The sequence below is a fragment of the Columba livia genome, chromosome 5, assembly GCF_036013475.1.
Source record: "Columba livia isolate bColLiv1 breed racing homer chromosome 5, bColLiv1.pat.W.v2, whole genome shotgun sequence".
NCBI lineage: Eukaryota > Metazoa > Chordata > Aves > Columbiformes > Columbidae > Columba > Columba livia.
This window is the reverse complement of record NC_088606.1, coordinates 17,408,358-17,428,382: the sequence shown is the minus strand read 5'-3', so window position 1 is coordinate 17,428,382 and position 20,025 is coordinate 17,408,358. Positions and strand designations below refer to the sequence as shown.

Below are 20,025 nucleotides of genomic sequence, written 5' to 3'. Positions count from 1 at the left end.
CAAGGGACAGTGGGTACAAACTGGAACACAGGAGGTTCTGCTTAAATATGAGAAGAAACTTCTTCTCAGTAAGGGTATCAAAGCACTGGAACAGGCTGCCCAGGGGGGTTGTGGAGTCTCCTACTCTGGAGACATTCAAAACCTGCCTGGACACCTTCCTGTGTAACCTCATCTAGGTGTTCCTGCTCTGGCAGGGGGATTGGACTAGATGATCTGTCGAGGTCCCTTCCAATCCCTAACATTCTGCGATTCTGTGTTTTGTTTTATTTTTTTTTTTTTCCACTAAGTCTGTACGACTGTCTGATATCCCGACCTGGAGAAGAACGAACAAGAAGAGCTTCCCGCCCCTGGAGCAGGCGAGGGGCACTCTGTGAAGGCGAAGACCCGTCTCTCTGAGGCGCTGGAGCTCCTCCTGCCACCACAAGCCAGAAGTGCAGGGACGTGGGGACCGCCAACCCTTGAAAGGCGTTTACCGACCGCTTCCCCTCCTCCAGCCTCAGCCCCGCCTCCTTCAGACTCAACCCCGCCCCCTTCAGACTCCGCCCCGCCCCTCCCACCGGGGCGGGGGGCGTGACCGTTCGGCCCCGCCCCCGCCCGGTGGGAGGGTCGGGGCTGACGCCCAGTGCCACCTCACGCAACACCCGCCGCCTCCTGCGCATGCGCGCCGTGTCCCGGAAGTCGGCCACGTCTGCCGGAAGATGGGGCTGCACAGCCGAGGTCGGTGTGGGGCCTCGTAGGGATTGCTGCTGCCTGGCTCCCCCGTCCCTTTGACCCGCCTCACGGTTCCTCTCGGGCCGGGAGGGGCTCCCGCGCTGGGAGGAGGTGAGGTTTGGTTGTGCTGAAGCCTCTGCCGGTCCTGAGGGCCGCCGGGTGGGGGCGGGGGGTGGTACCGGGACAGGTGGAACCGGGACGGTTGGCTGTGGTGAGGGGGGAGGGGAGCGCAGGTGGAGGCCCGCACCGGTCCCCTGTGTTGGTGTCACAGGAGGGGCAGCAGTCTGCCAAGTTTGCCGTGTGGGAAGTTCCTCTGTCTGATACGGAATACGAATCTGCAGGCCAAACATCTTAGGCTTTGTTGTTATCTGTTCCTGTAATAAGCATCTGTCTGCTTTTTGAGGAGACCTCATTGCGGCTACAGCTTCCGCACAAGGGGAGGAGGAGGGGCAGGCACCGAACTCTTCTCTTTAGCGACCAGTGACAGAACTCAAGGCAATGGCAGGAAGATGTGACAGGAGAGGTTCAGGTTGGACATTAGGAAAAGGTTCTTCACCCAGAGGGTGGTGGAGCACTGGAACAGGCTCCCCAGAGAGGTGTCACAGCCCCAAGCCTGACAGTGTTCAAGAAGAGACTGGACAACACCCTCAGACACATGGTGTGAACTGTGGGGTTGTCATATGCCGGGACAGGAGTTGGACTCAATGATCCTTGTGGTCCCTTCCAACTCAGGACGTTCTATGATTCCTCCTCCAACTGAGTTTGGTTTTGTCAGGTTTAAGGTGACTTTATTTTTTATTATTCTCTCAGATTGGCTAGCAGACTGGACACTCAGTAGCAGGTGCTGATGCCAGAAGCAGAGATGGTGGCCTGATTGCTCAGCCTTGTTTTTGTCTCGTTTCCTGAGAAACTGATTTGATTTATTTCCGCCAGTTACTAAAACAATGAAAATATTAAAGTAATTACAACAGTAATAGCTTAACACAACAGTTGTTTAGGTAACCCATACATCTTGCCTTATCAACACCAGTCTGATTTGTAATCATTCTATGTCTTTTGCAGCATATGTTCCTGAAATATTAATTTTGTAGAGTTTATCGACAGACATCCATCATGTCTTGGCTTGCTGATCTTGCTGGAAAGGCAGAAGATCTACTCAACAGAGTTGATCAAGGAGCTGCATCCGCTCTGAGCAAAAAAGACACAGCAAGCAGTGCAGTTTATGATAATAAGAAGAATTTGGACTCTGTCAATGAATATTCTGAATTGCACCAGCATACTGGAGAACTGAAATATCAGACGTCATCCAAAGCAGCCTACATCTCCTCAGCAGCTGATAATATTAAGCATCAGAAGGCCACAATCCTAGCAGGAACAGCAAATATTAAACCAGCACGTAGGACATCTTCAGAAGTTCCTTCTGTAGAAACTGCTTCCATACCCAGAGCTTCCTCACATTTTGTGAGAAGAAAAAAGTCAGAACCTGATGATGACTTGCTATTTGATTTTCTCAACAGTTCAGAGAAAGAGCCTAATGGAAGGATGGACTCCAAAAAAGAGAAGAGCAAGGCAACTGCTCTTCAAAATCGCTCTCGGACTTCAAGCATTAGTTCTGTGTCTACCAGTACACAGAGTGCAAAAACTACTGAAGATAGTGCCATCAGGAGCCAAGGCAATGGTAGTTAAATAGTATTGAACCTAAAGATATTTAAAACCCAAGTATGTCTAGGGTAAGGCTAGGTAATCAATTTGCCGTCACTTCATGAAACATTTAGTGGTAGTCGTATGTCAAACATGTGGAGTAGAACAGGGTCCTTAACATTTTTTCATCACTGGGATAATCTTAGATACCATACTAATTGCACAAGCTGCATAATTAATACCTAAATGTTTTTTGTGTTCTCAGTCTCCCTCATTGCTACTGCTTACCTTGACCTCCCTGTGCTGACCTAACCTTCATCAGCCCCTGTACATCCCTACGTAGAAGCACTAGAGCTGCTGCATTTATTTGATCTATCAGGGGCTGTTACCTCTTGTTGCTGTGTAGGCAAGTGAGTGACTTTGACCAGCTGGTAGATGGTGTTGGCTGTTGTTCAATGCACTGTGTGAGCTGATGTGAGGTTTTCTCTGTTCCACTGTGGGAGAGGGGCAAGCTCTCAAACTTGCTTGTCCTGCAGAGTGGGGAGTTGGACATGGATAGGCTGTTGTAGAGTTACAAGCATGAGAGAGCTACATAGACAAAGCCTTCAGGTTTGCCAGAAGTAGTTTGTTAGTGATGTCTAAATCCAGATGCCTGCAAGATCCTCCAGGCCAGATGGTCAAAAGTTGGGGCTATTTGCAAGTCAATGTCAAGGAGAATGTGGCTGGGAAGTGTCCAGTCGTTGCTGTTGCTGTGCTGCTTTGCTGTTGTTTATTCCATAAAATTGAAGGAAATGGTTGTGTTTATTAATAATGTAGTTAGAATACTTTATTATTTGTTCAGTACTTTGAGTGAGTAAAGCATAGTAAATGCCAGCTTTTTACTTCCCACATTAAGTATGCTAAAAAGTTTTAGACATAAAAAGGGATAATTTCCAACAATGTAAATGTTTTTATATATCTGGGTCTGTAATTTTTCAATAAGGTTTAATAATAATATTAATTCAAATATGGCCTTGCTGGTTGATGCTTAAAGAACGTATTTCTTTTGCTTAGTGTTAACTGTTTTTTTTCTGAGGATTTTTGAGTGGAGTTTGCATTGTGGAGCTGCCAAATGAGGAAACACAGAATTACAACATAGAGTTTGAGCATGCTAGTTTCAAAGTTCATTGTATCTGTGTCATTTAAATGTTCTGTATAGCATCTGTTGAAGTAGCTTATGATACATTAGTTATAGAAAAAAACACTTAAACTTTGTACACGGCTATCGATATAATCGAATATGTTCTATAAGTGGCTAATTTCCTGCTTTGTTAGCTTCATTAGTCTTTTTAGTTTTCCAGATAAAGGCATGTGGACAAACTGTCTGATAATTGGAAAATTGTGTAAATTAATCAAATGGAAGTAAACAACACTTCTTAGGACTGTTTGAATAGGAAAAGGTGTTGAGAAAACGTGGAAGAGACGGTGCTATCACTGTTGCTACTTGTCGGTGTGGTGGTCTGCCCCAGTTCCCTGGGCCTTGGGTGGCCGGGGCTGTTGCAGTGGTAAAAAGGAAGGTGGAGCAGATTGGTTGGTGATAACCAGGTGAAGTAAATAACATCGACAATTAAACTGCTCAGAGTTAGTTGTAGTCTGTCCCCTTGCATTTTCAGCAGTTACTCATCTGGGACATGCTAAATTCAGAAGCAGTATTTTTGGATCACCTGCTTGTTTGCTTATTGCGTGCTGTGTTGTTTTATCGGAAGCTTGGCAGCAGTGTTATCTGCACATTGGAGTCAAGACTGTTACAGTGGATGTATCAATTTCACTGCTTAATCCAGGACACTCTGTGTTTGCGCATCATGTTTCCCCATCCTGTTTGGTGATGGCTCCTCCTTCCCTGCAAGCGATTGTTGTTCAGGTTGCTGCCAGGAGTTCCCTTACCATTCTCACTGAGATTTTAAGATGTAACAACATCAACAATCTGTGTATTGGTTTCCGTAATCTAGAGGATTACAGTTTGTATTGGCACAAAGCTTTTACAAGTTTGTCAGAGTTTATTTACCTTGTATTTTTTCTTGAGAAAAAGGACAGATCATGCTTCTGCTTGCTTGATGCAAGCACTGCAGCTTGATTTCTCATAGTAAAAATGCCTTTGAAAAAACTTTCTTTAGAGAATTATTAATGCAGAAATATCAGTAAAATTATGTTTTGACTGAAATTATTCTTAAAATTTTTTTTTTAGTTTTTAGGTTTGATATCAAAATGACCAAGTATAGCCACCTGAACAGATTTTTTAAAAAATAACATTTATATCCTCAAAATCAAAATCTTAGTGGAAGACCATAATAAACTATTACTAAAAATTCTCCTAGTTAGTTGCTATGAATATTTATTCTCTTCCGTTACTCTCTCAGCTTCTGAAGACGTCTCTGGTCAGCATAGTCATGAAAAAGTATTAGTGTTTTGAAATCTACATTTGATATCAATGTCAAATTTTATAACTTCCATATCTTGTCTTGCAGGATTAACACAAATGCTGCATGATGCATGTATACTGTATAATGTCCTATTTTGAGCAAGTCCCTTGGGAGAAGCAGCTACATATTCCATTTCAATATAGGCTATTTTTATTTTTATTTTTTTTTTATTTTTATATCATGCATTTAACCTTTAACCACTGATGCAGAACATGGAATTGCTGTTTATATTAAGGCAACTTACAAATACATACGTTAGTTCTAACTTACATCTCTCTGTACAGAAACTCCAGACAGTTCAGATTCTGGACTGGGAGCGCAAGGGGATGGCATGAAGGATTCATCGCTAAGTGCAGTACCTAATCCTGGTCTTTCAGCTAATGATGATTTGAAATCCCATGAGCTGTCCAATCTTCGCCTGGAGAATCAGCTGCTACGGAATGAAGTTCAATCTTTAAATCAAGAAATGGCTTCATTAGTTCAGAGGTCCAAAGAAACACAAGAAGGTACTGCGGTTTGGAAACTGCGCTGTAACGTATTACTAAAATGTTAGTGAACTAGAAAAGAATGCTATTTCTGCGTTAGTGTTTTGTATTTATAATAAAATCTTTCTAGTTAAATTTGCATATGTGACTCGCCAAACAAAATTATTCTTGGTTTCAGAATAATGAGCTGGGAGAAAGTAAAAGGCTTGTTCAACTACAAAGATAACACAGATGTTGATTAAAATGATGTGGTCAAGTTTGTTCATCTTACATCTTATTAAAACTGTGTTAGCAAATACGATCGGTACTAAAATATGTTTCCTGCGTTTTAACAGCTATTGCAAAATACTTCTTTTAATTGAGTAAATTCCTTTAAATACTTCAAAATTTGACTGCTTTCTGGCTGTAGGCCATAATCTCTGATGCCTGGAAACTGACAAGTAAAAATATAAAATTTAATATTTTTGTATGACTTCACTGGCTTTTTCAAAGCCAAGTGAAATGACAAATATAAAAAAATGTGGATGTAAATTAAACATTCTAAATTATAAAACATTGAGTAATCTGCTGATAGGCATAAAACTGAGGGACCACGTTTTTTTCAGTGTAACTGTATGAGCCAGAGAATTTTCATTTCCATTGAAGTTTCGTATGTGATGTTTGGTTAAGAACAGAAGCTTTTGTAAATACTCAGGTGTTATTTCAATGCTGGTGTATTTTTCTACTGTTTTTAGGTTGAGCTTGTTGTCATGTTGAGTTGAACTAGATACTTTATGTAGAGGTTTCCAAAGGCTCTCTCAGACAGGGTATTCAACAGTAGGCCATTGCAAGGGGTGGGATAAAATTCATCATCTGCGATGTGACACAATGAAATGCCGGTTTTTGACATCACCTGCAAAATTTTATTTTTATTTCTTGGTAGCTCATAAGGTTTCAGTATTGCCTCAACTTGATTGTATGAAATTTATTTAAGAAACGTGATGTGTGCATCCTGACCATTTACAAGACCTTGCAATACCTACTTTTATAAACTTCAAATAAACTTTTTGTTTTATAGAACTGAACAAATCCCGGGAAAGGGTCGAGAAGTGGAATGTTGACCATTCAAAGAGTGACAGGATGGTCAGAGAACTTCAAGCTCGAGTTGATGATCTGACAGAAGCTGTTGGTGCCAAGGATTCACAGCTGGCAGTGCTGAAAGTACGGCTGCAAGAAGCTGATCAGCTCCTAAGTGCTCGGACAGAAGCTTTGGAAGCATTGCAGAGTGAAAAGTCACGGTACTTCATCATTTCCTACTTCATAACTCTGCAGACAGTAGTAGGCTTGAAAATTCAAGTTATATGGTTCAGCTTCTTTAAAAACGAATAAACTGGTGGGAAAGGGGATTGTATCAGGATTTGAAATATGAGTATTAAAGTTTGCTCTGAGCCTGTTATAGTGTAGCTGGTGGGGGAGCAGGGCAAATGAGTATTGAATAGGGCAAACACCACCTGATCATTGAAATCCATTTTGTTTAAACTATGTATGTTTGTGTCAGAGATGCGAAGCTGACGATCTCAGGAAAAATGTTTCTGTCTCGAAAAATACATTTGCTTATCCACAAATATGGAGACTTTTCTGACTTATCTCAGCACTGAGATTTGTATCTGCAATACTCCAGAATATAGGTCAGAGAGGGGCTGCATGAGTCACTGACTCCAGACATCACATCTGTAGCCAGCCATATTCAGTAATTTACTCGGTAAATTTTCAAGGCCAGTCTGAAAACCAGGTAGTCATATTTCTACCTGAAAATTGCACTAGATTTCTTCTTTTTAAATTAATATGTATATCATTCTTTCAGGATAATACAAGACCACAGTGAAGGGAGCAGTTTGCAAAATCAAGCGCTTCAAACTCTTCAAGAGAGGCTGCGTGATGCAGACTCCACACTCAAGCGAGAGCAAGAAAGTTACAAACAAATGCAGGTTAGACGTGAAGAGTAAGGAAGAGTTTCTCGCTCTGCTTTTGAAGTCAAATTTGTGAGGTTCCAACTGCTCTGTCTTTCCCTGGACTCAGTTCCTGTTCTGAGTTCTAGGTGCTTGGAAGGATGTGCTGTCTGCTGCACTAAGTATCAGGATGATGCTAGTTTACTACTTACATATTATTTTAAAAGCTTTGTAGTTAATAGCTTTTGTGGATTAATGCTGCCAATTTTTACTTTTTTCATGCTAACTTTAATCTTAATACATATTTTAAAAATAAGTCAGTAATCAGTTTAATTTTCCATGGTACATTGTTACACAACAAATTTTTACAGTATTTTAAGATGTAATCTTAAGAATATTAAGCTGGATGATCACTCCTATGGTAAAGATGTGAGTACACCATTGCTAGAGACTGCTTTCCACACTTAGCTTGGCCCTTGTTATGTGTAATAGCTTCTCTGAAATAATAATCATTATTTTTTTGGTTTTTGACTACATCGAAATATGGCAGACTACATTTGATAAAATGTCTTTGAGGGGAAAGCTTGCTTTTTGTTTACCAAGTAAATGTAAGTAATAGGAAGACGTATTTCTGGTGAGGGAAAGAAATGCATGTTTTTACTGATATTATTTAGCACTTGCTTAAGCAAGCAGGATTTTTTTCCACATAACACTAATGCACCTTTACGTTGAAGGTAGTAGATAGGAGGTGTTGTTTCATGTGTAGTTGCTTTTAAGCTTTCTTTTTTCTTTTCTAGGTTAATGTTGAGACTGTGTTTAAACACAAAGTATTGTTTCTTTATTGCTAATAGAATGAATTTGCAGCTCGTCTAAGTAAAATGGAAGCAGAACGTCAGAACTTGGCAGAAGGCATAACTGTAGCAGAAAGAAAGTACATAGATGAAAAGAGGCGAGCTGATGAGCTTCAGCAGCAAGTCAAAGTAACTAAAAGCCACCTAGAATCTGCAAAACAGGAACTGACAGACTACAAACAGAAAGCTACTCGCATACTCCAAGTAAGCACTTGTGTAAAGAAATCTAGTTTGGTTTGTACACTTAACTTTTTTTGACTTTTTTTTTTTTAAGGTGTTATACTTTGAATAATCTGTGGGTTTTTTCTTGTGTCCTATAATATATTTTGGGGTATGTCTATAATGATACTTATACAGCACAGCTACCAGCCTGCATTTTGTCCCTAAAAATTTAAGTTTACATATCGAGTTAAATGAAATGAAAGTTTGGGTCCTGAACTTAAGAATCTAAGTGAATGACTGAACTTATTGTGCAACATCTGTGAGTGTGTTCCACATCCAGGAGTTCAGGCTGAGGCAGACAGAAAAATAGATGTGAGCTGCAGTTTGTTCCCCACCCAGTATTCTTGGGTCAAGAAGGTTGCTCCATTCTGCTTGAGGCTGAAGCACAGCATATAATGGGTGCTTAGTATAAATCAAAGACAATATTTTTGTATATTCTGAAAAGTTGCGTGTGATCAATATTATATGATAAACAATGGCAAAATTAGGCATTTTGTGCAGAGTTAGATGCTTCTATGGTTGTCAAAGGTACCAAATCCAAATGTGGGCAATTTGGATCTTAGTTTGTAAAAGCTAGCAAAATGTTGAAGGTAAAGGTCTCTGGTTAGAGTAATTAATGTAGTCTGATATCCAAGGACAGGATTTACATCACCTTGATAAATATGAGAAGCAGGAATTTGAAGTCTGTGTTGAGCCAATTGTTCGTCTTCTTTCCCATAAGAGTTACTGCTGTGTTTGATTCATATTTGGCTTTATTGGCAGGAGAAAGGATGGACTGAAAGAAGGGGAGTCAGCTTTGTCTTTAGTGTCTGTTAGTGTCTGTCTCTCTCTTCTGGTAGCTGGAAAGCTGAATTTTTTTATCCATGATATGTTTAACATTCCAGGCACTTCTAAAGAGAAAAGCTGTGTTCTTCCTTAGATACCACAGGCTTTCAGTAAAACCAATCTCGTGGCATACAGAAAGTCAGAACAATTATGAATAGGGAAACATTTTCATTTTAAAGTGTGTAGGGTCATTATTAACTGGCTAAAAGAACAGAGAGCAGTTCTTTTACTGTATGTCTACATTTGAATTTTAGAACAAGGTAAAATGACTTATTCATAAAATGGCATATTCTAGTTGAGCACTTGTTAAATACTGCGATAATATATTGATTTATTATTTCAGTCTAAAGAAAAGTTGATAAACAGCTTAAAAGAAGGCTCTGGTTTTGAAGGCCTGGATAGCAATACTGCAAGCACAATGGAACTAGAAGAATTGAGACATGAGCGAGACACTCAGAGAGAAGAAATACAAAAGCTAATGGGGCAAATACAGCAGATGAGAACGGAGCTGCAGGTAACTGTGATTATGTACATGTGTGTTTGTAGTCAACCATGCACAACAGGCTGTTTTCTTGTATACTTTAGGGCTGTTGCTTCTAGGGTTTATTTGACCTGGTATTAAAAAAAGCCAACTGTTGCTCCAGGTGAGACAAGTGTTTATCGATACCCAGTTTCTTTCTGTGGTCTCTCTCAGCACTTCAGCTCATGGTGGGAGGAATATTACAGATAGCACGTCTGCGTTCCCTCACCACTGTGTGCTCTTTTTGAGGGAAGCATTTCTTTCCAAACAAGCATGGGGATTTTTGTAGAGATCACCTATATCCTTTTCTGCAAGGTCTACTAATCCTTTAAGCAACTGTAATCTGAGTCGTCTGGCATAATTGGCTCAACCCAGCAGTTGCACGCAAGCCTACTTTACAGTTTTAGCCTATAGATAATAGAAGGGAATAAGTGGAGGTTTCTCATGTTCACAAAATACATTTATTTTATTACTATATGTGCTAAAATTTATTATTCAGTATACCCTCACCTTTTTTTTTCCTTTGAAGCAAAATTGCATATAACAACTCAGGTGTTTTTTGCAGTTACTTGTGACAAATGGCAGTATTGTTTGAATGTTAGTGAAATGGTAACATTTCTGTTCATTTCAGGATATGGAGACTCAGCAGGTAAGTGAAGCTGAGTCAATGAGAGAGCAGCTGCAGGACCTGCAAGAGCAAATAGCAGCACATAAAATGGCTAAGCAAGAGGCAGAAGCTGAACTAGAACGGCAAAAACAGGTAGGGAATTCTTGAAAGCTGATTTCTCTTATTTTAAGTCTCCTGTGGTGTCATCGGTAAACCATTTGGCTTAATTAAGAGAGTAGCTTGTACAGTATTTGGGTTATTTTTTTTTTCCCTGGTACTCCAAAGAAATCCCCAAAAGCTTAATGAATGTTACTAGGCCAAACAAAATGCAACTGGTACTAAGCAGTTAGCAATAGGACAAGGGGGCATGGGCTTAAACTCTACCAGGGGAAATTTAGGCTGGATATTAGAAAGAAATTCTTTACAGAGAGAGTGGTCAGGCATTGGAATGGCCTGCCCAGGGAGGTGGTGGACTCACCGTCCCTGGAGGTTTTTAAACTGAGGTTGGACATGGCACTTAGTGCCATGATCTGGTAAACGGACTAGAGTTGGACCAAGGGTTGGACTCGATGATCTCTGAGGTCTTTTCCAACCCAGTCGATTCTGTGATTCTGTAAGCAATAGAAAGGACCCTCTTGGTACTCCCAATAAAGATCTTGCTGATATATAAAAGAATAAACATGACCCTAGGGAGTGCACAGAATTGATCATGATCTTAAGTTTTATGCAGCAGGGGAAGAATCAAACAGTAGGGATATATAATATTTGCAATATATGTAAATACTAAAAATGGTTGGTCTTGAACTTGTACTCATTTACTGCATAATATTTTTCTCATAAAACAATGTTATTATAGTACTAATTAATATATTTTTAATCCACTTATTACTGAGTTTTGAACCTAAAATTTGTTACTTCCAAATTCCTTTGTAATAAAAACTGCTGATAAAATGGTATTAATTAATTTTGTCAGATTGTGTCATCTATTTACACAAACTCCCCCTTGATTTAAGCAGTTCTGTGCTAAAAAGAGGTGGGGAAAAGGCAAACCTGTATTTTATGTGAACAAGCTTATTATTCAGTAGAAATTAGACAAACGATTTACTCCCTAATAAAATAATACAAGAAAAAGCTCATGTAAGAGAATTAATAAGGAGGAATGCAGGAGAGTACGCTGTATCTGCTAGGAACAATTTATCTTGTAGGATTATCTGTCCTTTCAGAAATTACATTTTAATGAGATGCTGGCAGCTTGAACTAATTAAAAGGCAGAAGTTGTGGTCTGCTTTTGATGAATACTTGATGTTTATTATATCAAAGCAGATGGTAGATTGTATTTTGTTACCTCTGCCCTTCTGAGAGGTAAATTTTAAGTCAATACTACATGTAGAAAAAGTGAGGCGAATCTGAAAAAAAGACAAAGCTTTATCAATTATTACAGATAATGAAGTATTCCTTTTGATGACTGACTCTTCCATGTGCTTTTAAAGTAATTTTGTGCATTGATACTTAATACAACTGTGCTCTGTTCTATCTGGGAATTCCTGTAACTATTCCCATAAGGTTTCTGAGCCTGAAGATGGAAAATAAGTACAGCTGTTATTTCTTGTATATCTGGTAGTTTGAAGAGAGAACAGGATTATCTGTTTTCTGTAGCAACTGAAGTGATACAGTGATTTGTAGACTGTCTTAATTTAAAAAATAAGCATGTCAGGTCTTTTAAGTCAGAGTTAAAATAGCCACTAAATCATGGGAGTAACAAAACTTATGGTTAGATTTGCTGTTCAGGAAGTTGTTCCTTCTCATTTCACATCTGTTACATTAATTTATGCTGAACTTTAAAGGAAGACCTATGGCATACAGAATTATAGATAGATATGCCAAGGGTTTTGAACACTTTTAAAAAATGGTGTCTCGGAACACAGATTCCCCCCAAAATTTTTCCTAGATGTTAAAGTTACATTCTTGGCATAGTTTCAAGATAACGAAATTATAAATGGTCAGAGTATAAGGAAGATCAATCATGATTCCAATGAAATTGTGTGACTCCTAGTAAACCAGTCTGGATTTATATTTATATTAGGTCAGTCTCCATTGCAGAATTTGGTAAGACTTGTAGGGTGTCCCTTCATACTCAACTCTTCTATATTTTTTCCCCATCCTAGCCAGACACTTAATTAAGATTAAATTTCAGTTTATATTTTATTGCAGCATATTGCCTTTTGTTCTACTGTGAAACTCCAGATAAGAGAATGTCTCTCAAAATACATATATGTATAAAATCTTTTCTTTGTGATTGTGATAAATTTTGCAGGAACTCCGTTATACTGAAGAAGAATTGTATCGAACAAAGAATACTTTGCAAAGCAGAATAAAAGACAGAGAGGAAGAAATCCAGAAGCTCAGAAATCAGGTACCGTGTGTATATTCACCATTTTCATTCAGGCTTTCCTGTAGAATGGCATCAGATTCTTCCCATTTGTACTGAGTTTTTCCTTCCTCGCTTGAAAACTTTTTACATACTGACTTGTTTGGTGAAATTGCAAGTATGAAAGCCAGACTGGATTAGTTTGCTATTGTCATGCCTACCATGTAAACTCAGCTCTGAAATGTGTAATAGTATGGGTTGTTGTGATCAGGCTTATACAGATGATTATGATTATACAGAACTGTTCATATGATTAGAGGTAGAAAATACAGGAATACATTTTTACATGAAGTTCATTGCGTCATGTAAAATCTTATTTTAGCAACTGTCAAAATTCAATTTCTCCTTTGTGCTGATCGGTGATCATTTTGGTAGTATTATCCCATAAAAGTTCTGTGGTGGGGTAACCCGATTCTTGGAGGACTCTCTTGTTTAGACTCTGGTAATAGGTCAGTTGGTCAGACTTGGAACTTGTTCTGATTTTTTTTTTTTCTCTTTGTTTTGTCTTTTAGCTCACAAACAAGGCTCTGAGCAGTAGCAGTCAGACAGAATTAGAAAATCGGCTTCATCAGCTGACAGAAACACTAATTCAGAAGCAAACCATGTTAGAGAGCCTGAGCACAGAGAAAAACTCACTGGTCTATCAACTGGAACGACTTGAGCAACAGCTGAAGGCCTTCCAAGGCACTAGTTCTAATGGACCTGCCATTAATATGGCAGGAATTGACAGTGTTGAAGGTAAATGAGGAAATATAAAACTTAAAACCGTCTTTTCTGCAGTTCAGGCTTTTGTATTTCCTGATACGTTTCCCTGAAAGTCTCAGTTTATAAGGGAAAAAACTGCTGAAAATATGTAGCTTATGCCAGAGACCTTGTCAGCAGCAGCCAGTATCATAAAAAAAATCATTAAGTAGAAGCTCCTTTTTGTGTATAAATGACTTTAAGTGAACTTAACAAAGTCAATTTCATCTTTAGTTCTCAATACAGTGGCATTTTTGGAACAATCCTATTTACAAAGCCCATTGCAGGTGCTAAATCTGTCTTTTGGGGTTTAAACTCAGTATCAGAATTTGGGAGGTGAGCAAGAGTGGGATAATTCCTTTTGAGAGTTGATCAGAATTTCAATTTCCTCTTTGTTTTCTCTGTTTATCTTGAAAAGCAACTTTAAAATATGGTCCTTCCACTGGGGTTGGTTTGTCTGTACTGTGTAGGGAACATCCTGTATCTCTAGGAGAACCTCAGCAGTTGATCCATGGTTTCGAGATGTTACTTTTCAAAGCCAGTTTGTAATTTTGTATGTATGGCAAGTAACTTTTAAAGTGATGGGCAATTTCTAGCAGGTGTAAAATGACAATCCAGACTTTGTTTCTCTGCTTCTGAAAGATTTTTAAAGACATAAGGCAGGAGAACTGGTAATTTTGAAATATATTTCCATTTGGCTTGTTTTTAAGTAACTGCAATAAGCCTAAGTTTTGTTGCACAAAGGTAATGTTATCTGAGAATCTGTTTTTTTAAATAAAGGTGATACATAGTAAAAATGTAAGTAGAATAGAGATTTTCAGAATATGCAAGTTAGTATCGAAATGCTGTCAAAGTTTTACTGTATGAGAAATAAAAGCAAATGGAGAAACAGTATCAAACCCATCATTTTATACACTTAATAATGGAATTATTATTACATGATAGAAGTGTATGTTGATGTCCATCTAGTGAACTAAAATTATTAAAATACAGTAAGTTGGAGAAACATTTAACTTAATTGTAACTTTATCAAGAATCCTCCCCTCAAAACGCATTCCTCTTCCCCCAGCAAAATTGCACTAACAAATCAGATTAATCACTATTTTTATGTTACTTTGTATATCTGTTATACACTATCAATTTGTTTTGCTTGACAACTTGGCTGGTTTTAGACTAATGAGATTTTTTACTTTTTACCCTTCAAATAGGTGCTCGTATGCGTAACGTTCCTGTCCTGTTCAGTGACGTGGATAGTAATGTGGCAGGAATGTACGGGAGGGTTCGCAAAGCTGCCAGTAGTATAGATCAGTTCAGGTAAGGGTGTCCTGAGGGAATATGTTTTGTAATTGCTGGAATCCCTTCTCGGTTTTCAAGTGGCATACCTTCTGTTTTGAATTACTTTTATGACGATAAAAGTAGAAAATAATGAAGCTAATATTAGCTATGGTATAAATTACTAAATATTTGTCTTATTTCACTTGTGCTTTTGTAGGATATCCTTGGGCTCTTGCAAATTATAGTCAATTATTTGAACTGTGGTCTTTAAGATTTTCATACAAGAGAGTCACTAAACTACATACCAAAAACCCTACATTTTCATTACCGCCTTCCACCTTTTTCACTTTCAGAGGCGTTGACTGTGTCCGTGAGAATTGCTGTGAGGAATGTTTTAGTGGAGGAGTATCAAATGTGCTCAGGGAGTATCACATGTATTTTTTTACTCCTGTTTAGGCATTGTGAGGAAGACAAGATTCTGGGTTTGACCCAGTGCAGCTGTTTTCCTTGAAGGATTTTATTTTTTTTTTTATTTTTTTTTTAGGAATTAGTAAAGAAAAATCATTCTGAATCCAGCAAAAAACTTGCTTGATCCCTTTTCTGAGCAGTTAGGTTAATTGCTGATATTTACAACAAAGGTCTTTTCCAAAACTTGAATCAAATACCAATAGAAAACAAAATGAGGTAATACTTCTTAATCCTTTGAAAGCAAGATACCTTGATGGAAAGTCCTTTTTGCTTCCATGGTGCTGTAATGTCATTGTGAAGAATATCCAGATTTCCATTATTGGGACCTATTATATGTGATGTTTTAATACTAAACTTCATTTGGCAGTATCATACTCACTTCAGTACACCCATGGGGATTTTTAACTGACGTTACTGAGCACACATCTAATGCAGTTTGCTTTGTAGCACTGTAGCAGTAAACTTGGAAAATCCGTGTCTTTTTCATCCAATATAAAAATGGTAGTGATCTATCAGTTTTTTCAAATGAATCCGAAGTTTTAGTCGCTTAAGTCTTTTTGAAAGATTCACGATGACTCCTCACATAACAAAATTTGACAGATAGTATATCTGTGAGTTTTAAAATACCCGTATAACTCTTGAGTTATAGCTCTTTTTCACAAACTCTCAGCTTAGCATGTAACAGAAAAAAATAGGAGAATATATTTTTATGGTCTGAATTTTGAATTTTCTCACTCCACTTAATGTCTTGAATACATGAAGTAAAAGCTACTTCAGAAGCAAAGCCATGTGTGTAACATCAGCTGATGTTTATGAGTTTGTGGTGATGAGAATGAGAGGAGCTGGAATTTATTGCTGAATGCTAACTTGTACGCTTTGTTTTCCTCTTGTGTAGCATTCGGCTGGGAATCTTTCTGAGGCGGTATCCCATAGCTAGAGTCTTTGTCATCATTTACATGGTGAGTAAGCTTTCTTTAAAGTGAGGAGTTTAATGCAAGATTTCTATAGCCAATTTATATAATGCATCTTAAATGGCAAGATGTTTGATGTTCAAAAGGCTATATAAATAACAATGTGGTTTTTGTAAAGAAGACTAAATAGTACTTACATAAAGGCATTTTGGAGTCATGTTTGGCAGTTTTCAGTTTTTCCCAGGAGTTCTCAATATAGCAGCCTTAAAGACATTTATGTAACTACCACTGAACAGACTGTAGAATTTTAGTACTAACATGCAGAGCAATAGTGACCTGTTTGCAGGGTTAACCCACTACACCTGTGTGCACTGCATTTAGGAAAATGACTTCTGTTACAGCTTTTTTGATATTGGGCACTTCGCTTTTTGTTCGGTGACTAGTAGCTGCAAAAGTTTTCTTGCTAGACTTAAATAGTAAAGTTGCTCACCTGTACCAGATTAAATTCTCAGACTTGCAATTAATAAAAATTCCTCTGTTTTCCACTGGAGGGCAGATTTCTTTCAGTTTAAGTGGCCTGTTGTGAGGTAGGTGTGCAGTCTCCCCTGCTTGAAAATACTCCACTAGTTGAACCTTTGAGTCTTTGAAATGAAAAAAAAAAGTTGCTTGAGAAGACATAATGCTGCTTCTGAACAGAGTTTCTGAGGACAGCTGTCCCTATTTCAGTGTATAAAGCAGACAGACAGGCATGAATAAAAGAAGTGACAATTTCCCCCTGCAGTTGCTTCTTCCAGCCTATTACGTACTGGAAGGAACAGGGCTGTTTAATTCCTAACCTCTCTTTTTCTTCCTGCTCATGACTTAAACTTATCAGTGTATGACTAAAATGCTTTATGCCAAAACACTGAAGACTTCTACCACCTAAGATGCTATCTGAAGTGAAATTCAATGATGGTTGCATGGGAGCTCTATATTGGGCAGTCAGTGACAGTTACATTTTTTCAACTCAAACCTTGACTATGAATATTTTGATTTATTTTCTTTTTCGTGTTTAAGAAAATGTGGCTTATGTATTCTGTCAGTTATCTCCCTTGTTGCGCTCCCAGCAACTTCTGTACTAATTGGATAGTTTCAGACAAATTTGAATGAGAGTTAACATTCCTAAAGAGTTCGTAAAATGCCTCAAATCAGTGCTGGTGGTAGGAGAAAAGCAGAATTCTGCTGTTGTGAACAGTCTGGTATCAGCCAGTTGGCACCAGAGTGGTGGCGTCGCAGTCACTCGAGGCAGATCACGTAATGTGCTGGCTGGGGCATGGAGGAAGAGAAAAGCCAGAGGACAGAAATCTGTAGGAAACCAAGCTGCTTTAGTTTTGCTGGTTGTGTGAAGTCTTTAGCTTTCTGCACGTGGCTTCTGCAGAATCTGTCTGAGCATTTCATTGTGCAGATAAGAATTATTTTCTTTAGGAATATCTGAATAATAGGGAAAACATTTAATCAAAATATTTTTACCAGACAATGTTTTATTAGCTCTCATTGAAATCTCCCATATTTACTGCTGCTGTAAACAATGATTCTCAGTGCGAGTAAGTTAATTCTTTTCCTTCTTTTCCCAGGCATTGCTTCATCTCTGGGTGATGATTGTTCTGCTTACCTACACTCCAGAGATGCATCATGACAGTCCCAGTGGCCGATAGACTGAGACAGCACCATATGCCGTGCTGGAGTAATTTGGACTGGCAGTGTCTTTAATCAGTCCTGAAGTATCAGCAAACTTTTTCTCATGGTGTTTAGGAAGAATGAAAACCATCATGCCTGATTTATCACTACTTTTCAAATACATGTATAATACTGCGTAGCTTTTTCAATTTATCTAAGAGAGCATCATTTTCCTGGAGAAATAAAGCTATTAAGTTAAGCTATGGTTAGCCTTTACATTTTACGTAGACCTTCTGGTGGTTAGAGTAAAAGATAAGGCTTGCACCTACAGAGAAATGCAAGAATTTCTGAAATTACAGATATATATGGTACAAGTTATTTTAGATCATACTGGACGTGGGCTGTGGTCAGGTAATAAACTGTATTTAGGAATTTAAATAAACTTTATCCTTTCTGGTTTCTTTCAGTCTGCTTTTGCACTTCTGTTTTTAACTTTGTAAATAATAATGTTAAACTGAAAAAAAGGATAATGGATTGGTGCAATATCTTATTGTAAATAAGTTTAAGAATAAAATATTATGCTTTCTTTGCTTTGTACTTCTAGTGCACTAGATGTATCTTCCCTACCAGTTCAATAGTGGGGCTGCCTATTTATGGGCTGGTGTTTTAGCTTTACTAGAGAAAGAGTGAGATGGCTTCGAGAAAGAAGGTTCAGCCTCTATAGAAAAAACGGTGTTTCTTTTTGCACTTGGAATTTATATATCTTAACTGCATTTTCTTATGCCTCTGTCATTACTACATGTCTTAATCAGATCTTAACCTTCATTGAAATATTTTCTGAAGCTTTAGGTACTTAATTAAAACTATTTCTATACAAAATCTATGAAAATATCAAAAAATTATCATGTCTAAATACCAAATATACTAATAAATAAATCTTATCAAATATTTATTGTATACCACGTAATAGCAAACCTACTGTAATAGTTCTGTAATTATGAGTTATCAGTACACAATCATTCAAGGTCATTTTCTTGTGTGGTGCTCAGAGCGGAGGAACGACAAGATGACACCAAGCGCTTAGGTTACGGTTCCCTTTTCGTGTCACTTGAGCACTCTAAGCGTTAGTCCTGTGCACAAAGTCTGTCGTGTGAACTCTGATGGAAATGTTACAGTAGGCAACTGCCTGTATTGCTGCTCTGGTGCAGATCTTGCGGAGAAAACTGAAGTGTTTTGATGAACTAAGTAATAAAAGAGCGTTTACTTGAAGTCGTGTCCCTACACTCTGTCACATTGGCTGTACTTTGCATAATTCCTTTTTCGATTCTGGTATTAAAGCCACTTTTGAACCCTCGGGAGAGCTGATAGCTACAGAAGGAGATCGAGTACAGTTGTTTGTACAATCTTTTCTGTATGTGTATATTTTTTTCATTTAAAACCTCCAAACCACTGAATCTTTGGATACTCCAGTATACTGTGACGATTTAAGGGGAACATTCTGAGTGGTATAAACCCATTACAGTGTTGCTGATATCACACCAACTGCACATGGCTTTTTGCTTCCTTTCTCCCCATGTTTTTTTCTGTTTTTTTTTTTTTCTCTCTCTCCAGATTTTATAATAGAAATTGTACATGGGTGAGCACTGAAAGATTCCTGCTGACTTCTGCCTTTGTACTAGACTCTTGTATTCTGGTATCAGTCTGGGCTTATGTAGCGTTGGCACTTGTCATGCCTTACAGTTGAGAATAATGTCTAGTGCATGGCACTGGAGGAGCATCAGCCTTGTGTGCTTGGCCTCTGTGTGTGTTCCTAAGATGTTTCTAGTTTTATTCCTTGTCCCTGAAACTATGTATAACACACTTGTGTCTTTGCTATCTATTATTTTTTCTTTTTTAAAAAATACTTGTAAAAGAAGGGGTCAGCTGTTTCGGTACCTGATTATATTCTGGTTTTCAAAAGGTGCAATGTCAACAACTAAGCTGTGAATCAGTGTGTTTCCACCCAGTAACAAATCTGGAAGTAGGCAGCTGATAGTGGAAATTCCTTGCCAAAGTGCTGTGCAGTGTGGAGAACCTGGGATGAGGAAGCAAATGCCACTGTGCCACCAAAGGCTACATGGCAGTTTAAATAAACACCTTTAAATCTCTCTTTAAATCACAGAAGTGTTAAACTGTTTCAGAATTATACAAGAAATTAAATAGAACTTACTCCTGAAAGGGCTTTTTTAAACACTCTGGAGTTTTGCCCCCATAATTCTTTTTAATAAGCTGCACAGGATGCAGTGCAAGAACACACA

At 38.3% G+C, this 20,025-nt stretch overlaps 1 protein-coding gene across 2 annotated transcripts; it reads left to right on the top strand.

The window, feature by feature from the left end:
• Positions 1-598: 598 nt before the first annotated feature.
• Positions 599-18,997, top strand: GOLGA5 (golgin A5). 2 transcript variants are annotated; one of them, XM_005506135.3, is made up of 13 exons: positions 599-822; positions 1,774-2,389; positions 5,096-5,317; positions 6,354-6,573; positions 7,140-7,263; positions 8,076-8,279; positions 9,466-9,636; positions 10,274-10,402; positions 12,564-12,662; positions 13,190-13,415; positions 14,627-14,732; positions 16,057-16,120; positions 17,686-18,997. In XM_005506135.3, exons 2-13 carry the CDS (start codon positions 1,825-1,827, stop codon positions 17,764-17,766), a joined length of 2,211 nt encoding a protein of 736 aa, XP_005506192.2. In that variant the 5' UTR covers positions 599-822; positions 1,774-1,824; the 3' UTR covers positions 17,767-18,997. The 2 variants fall into 2 exon arrangements, with proteins under 2 accessions (XP_005506192.2, XP_064919703.1); XM_065063631.1 differs by having other exon boundaries at positions 674-717.
• The last annotated feature ends 1,028 nt before the right edge of the window (positions 18,998-20,025 follow it).

Bases quoted from the DNA above. Each gene is read 5' to 3' on its own strand.
- GOLGA5 (XM_005506135.3), top strand. From the start codon at position 1,825: ATGTCTTGGCTTGCTGATCTTGCTGGAAAGGCAGAAGATCTACTCAAC. The intron at 7,264-8,075 runs GTTAGACGTGAA...TATTGCTAATAG, and splicing joins AAAGTTACAAACAAATGCAG to AATGAATTTGCAGCTCGTCT. The intron at 8,280-9,465 runs GTAAGCACTTGT...TTATTATTTCAG, and splicing joins AAGCTACTCGCATACTCCAA to TCTAAAGAAAAGTTGATAAA.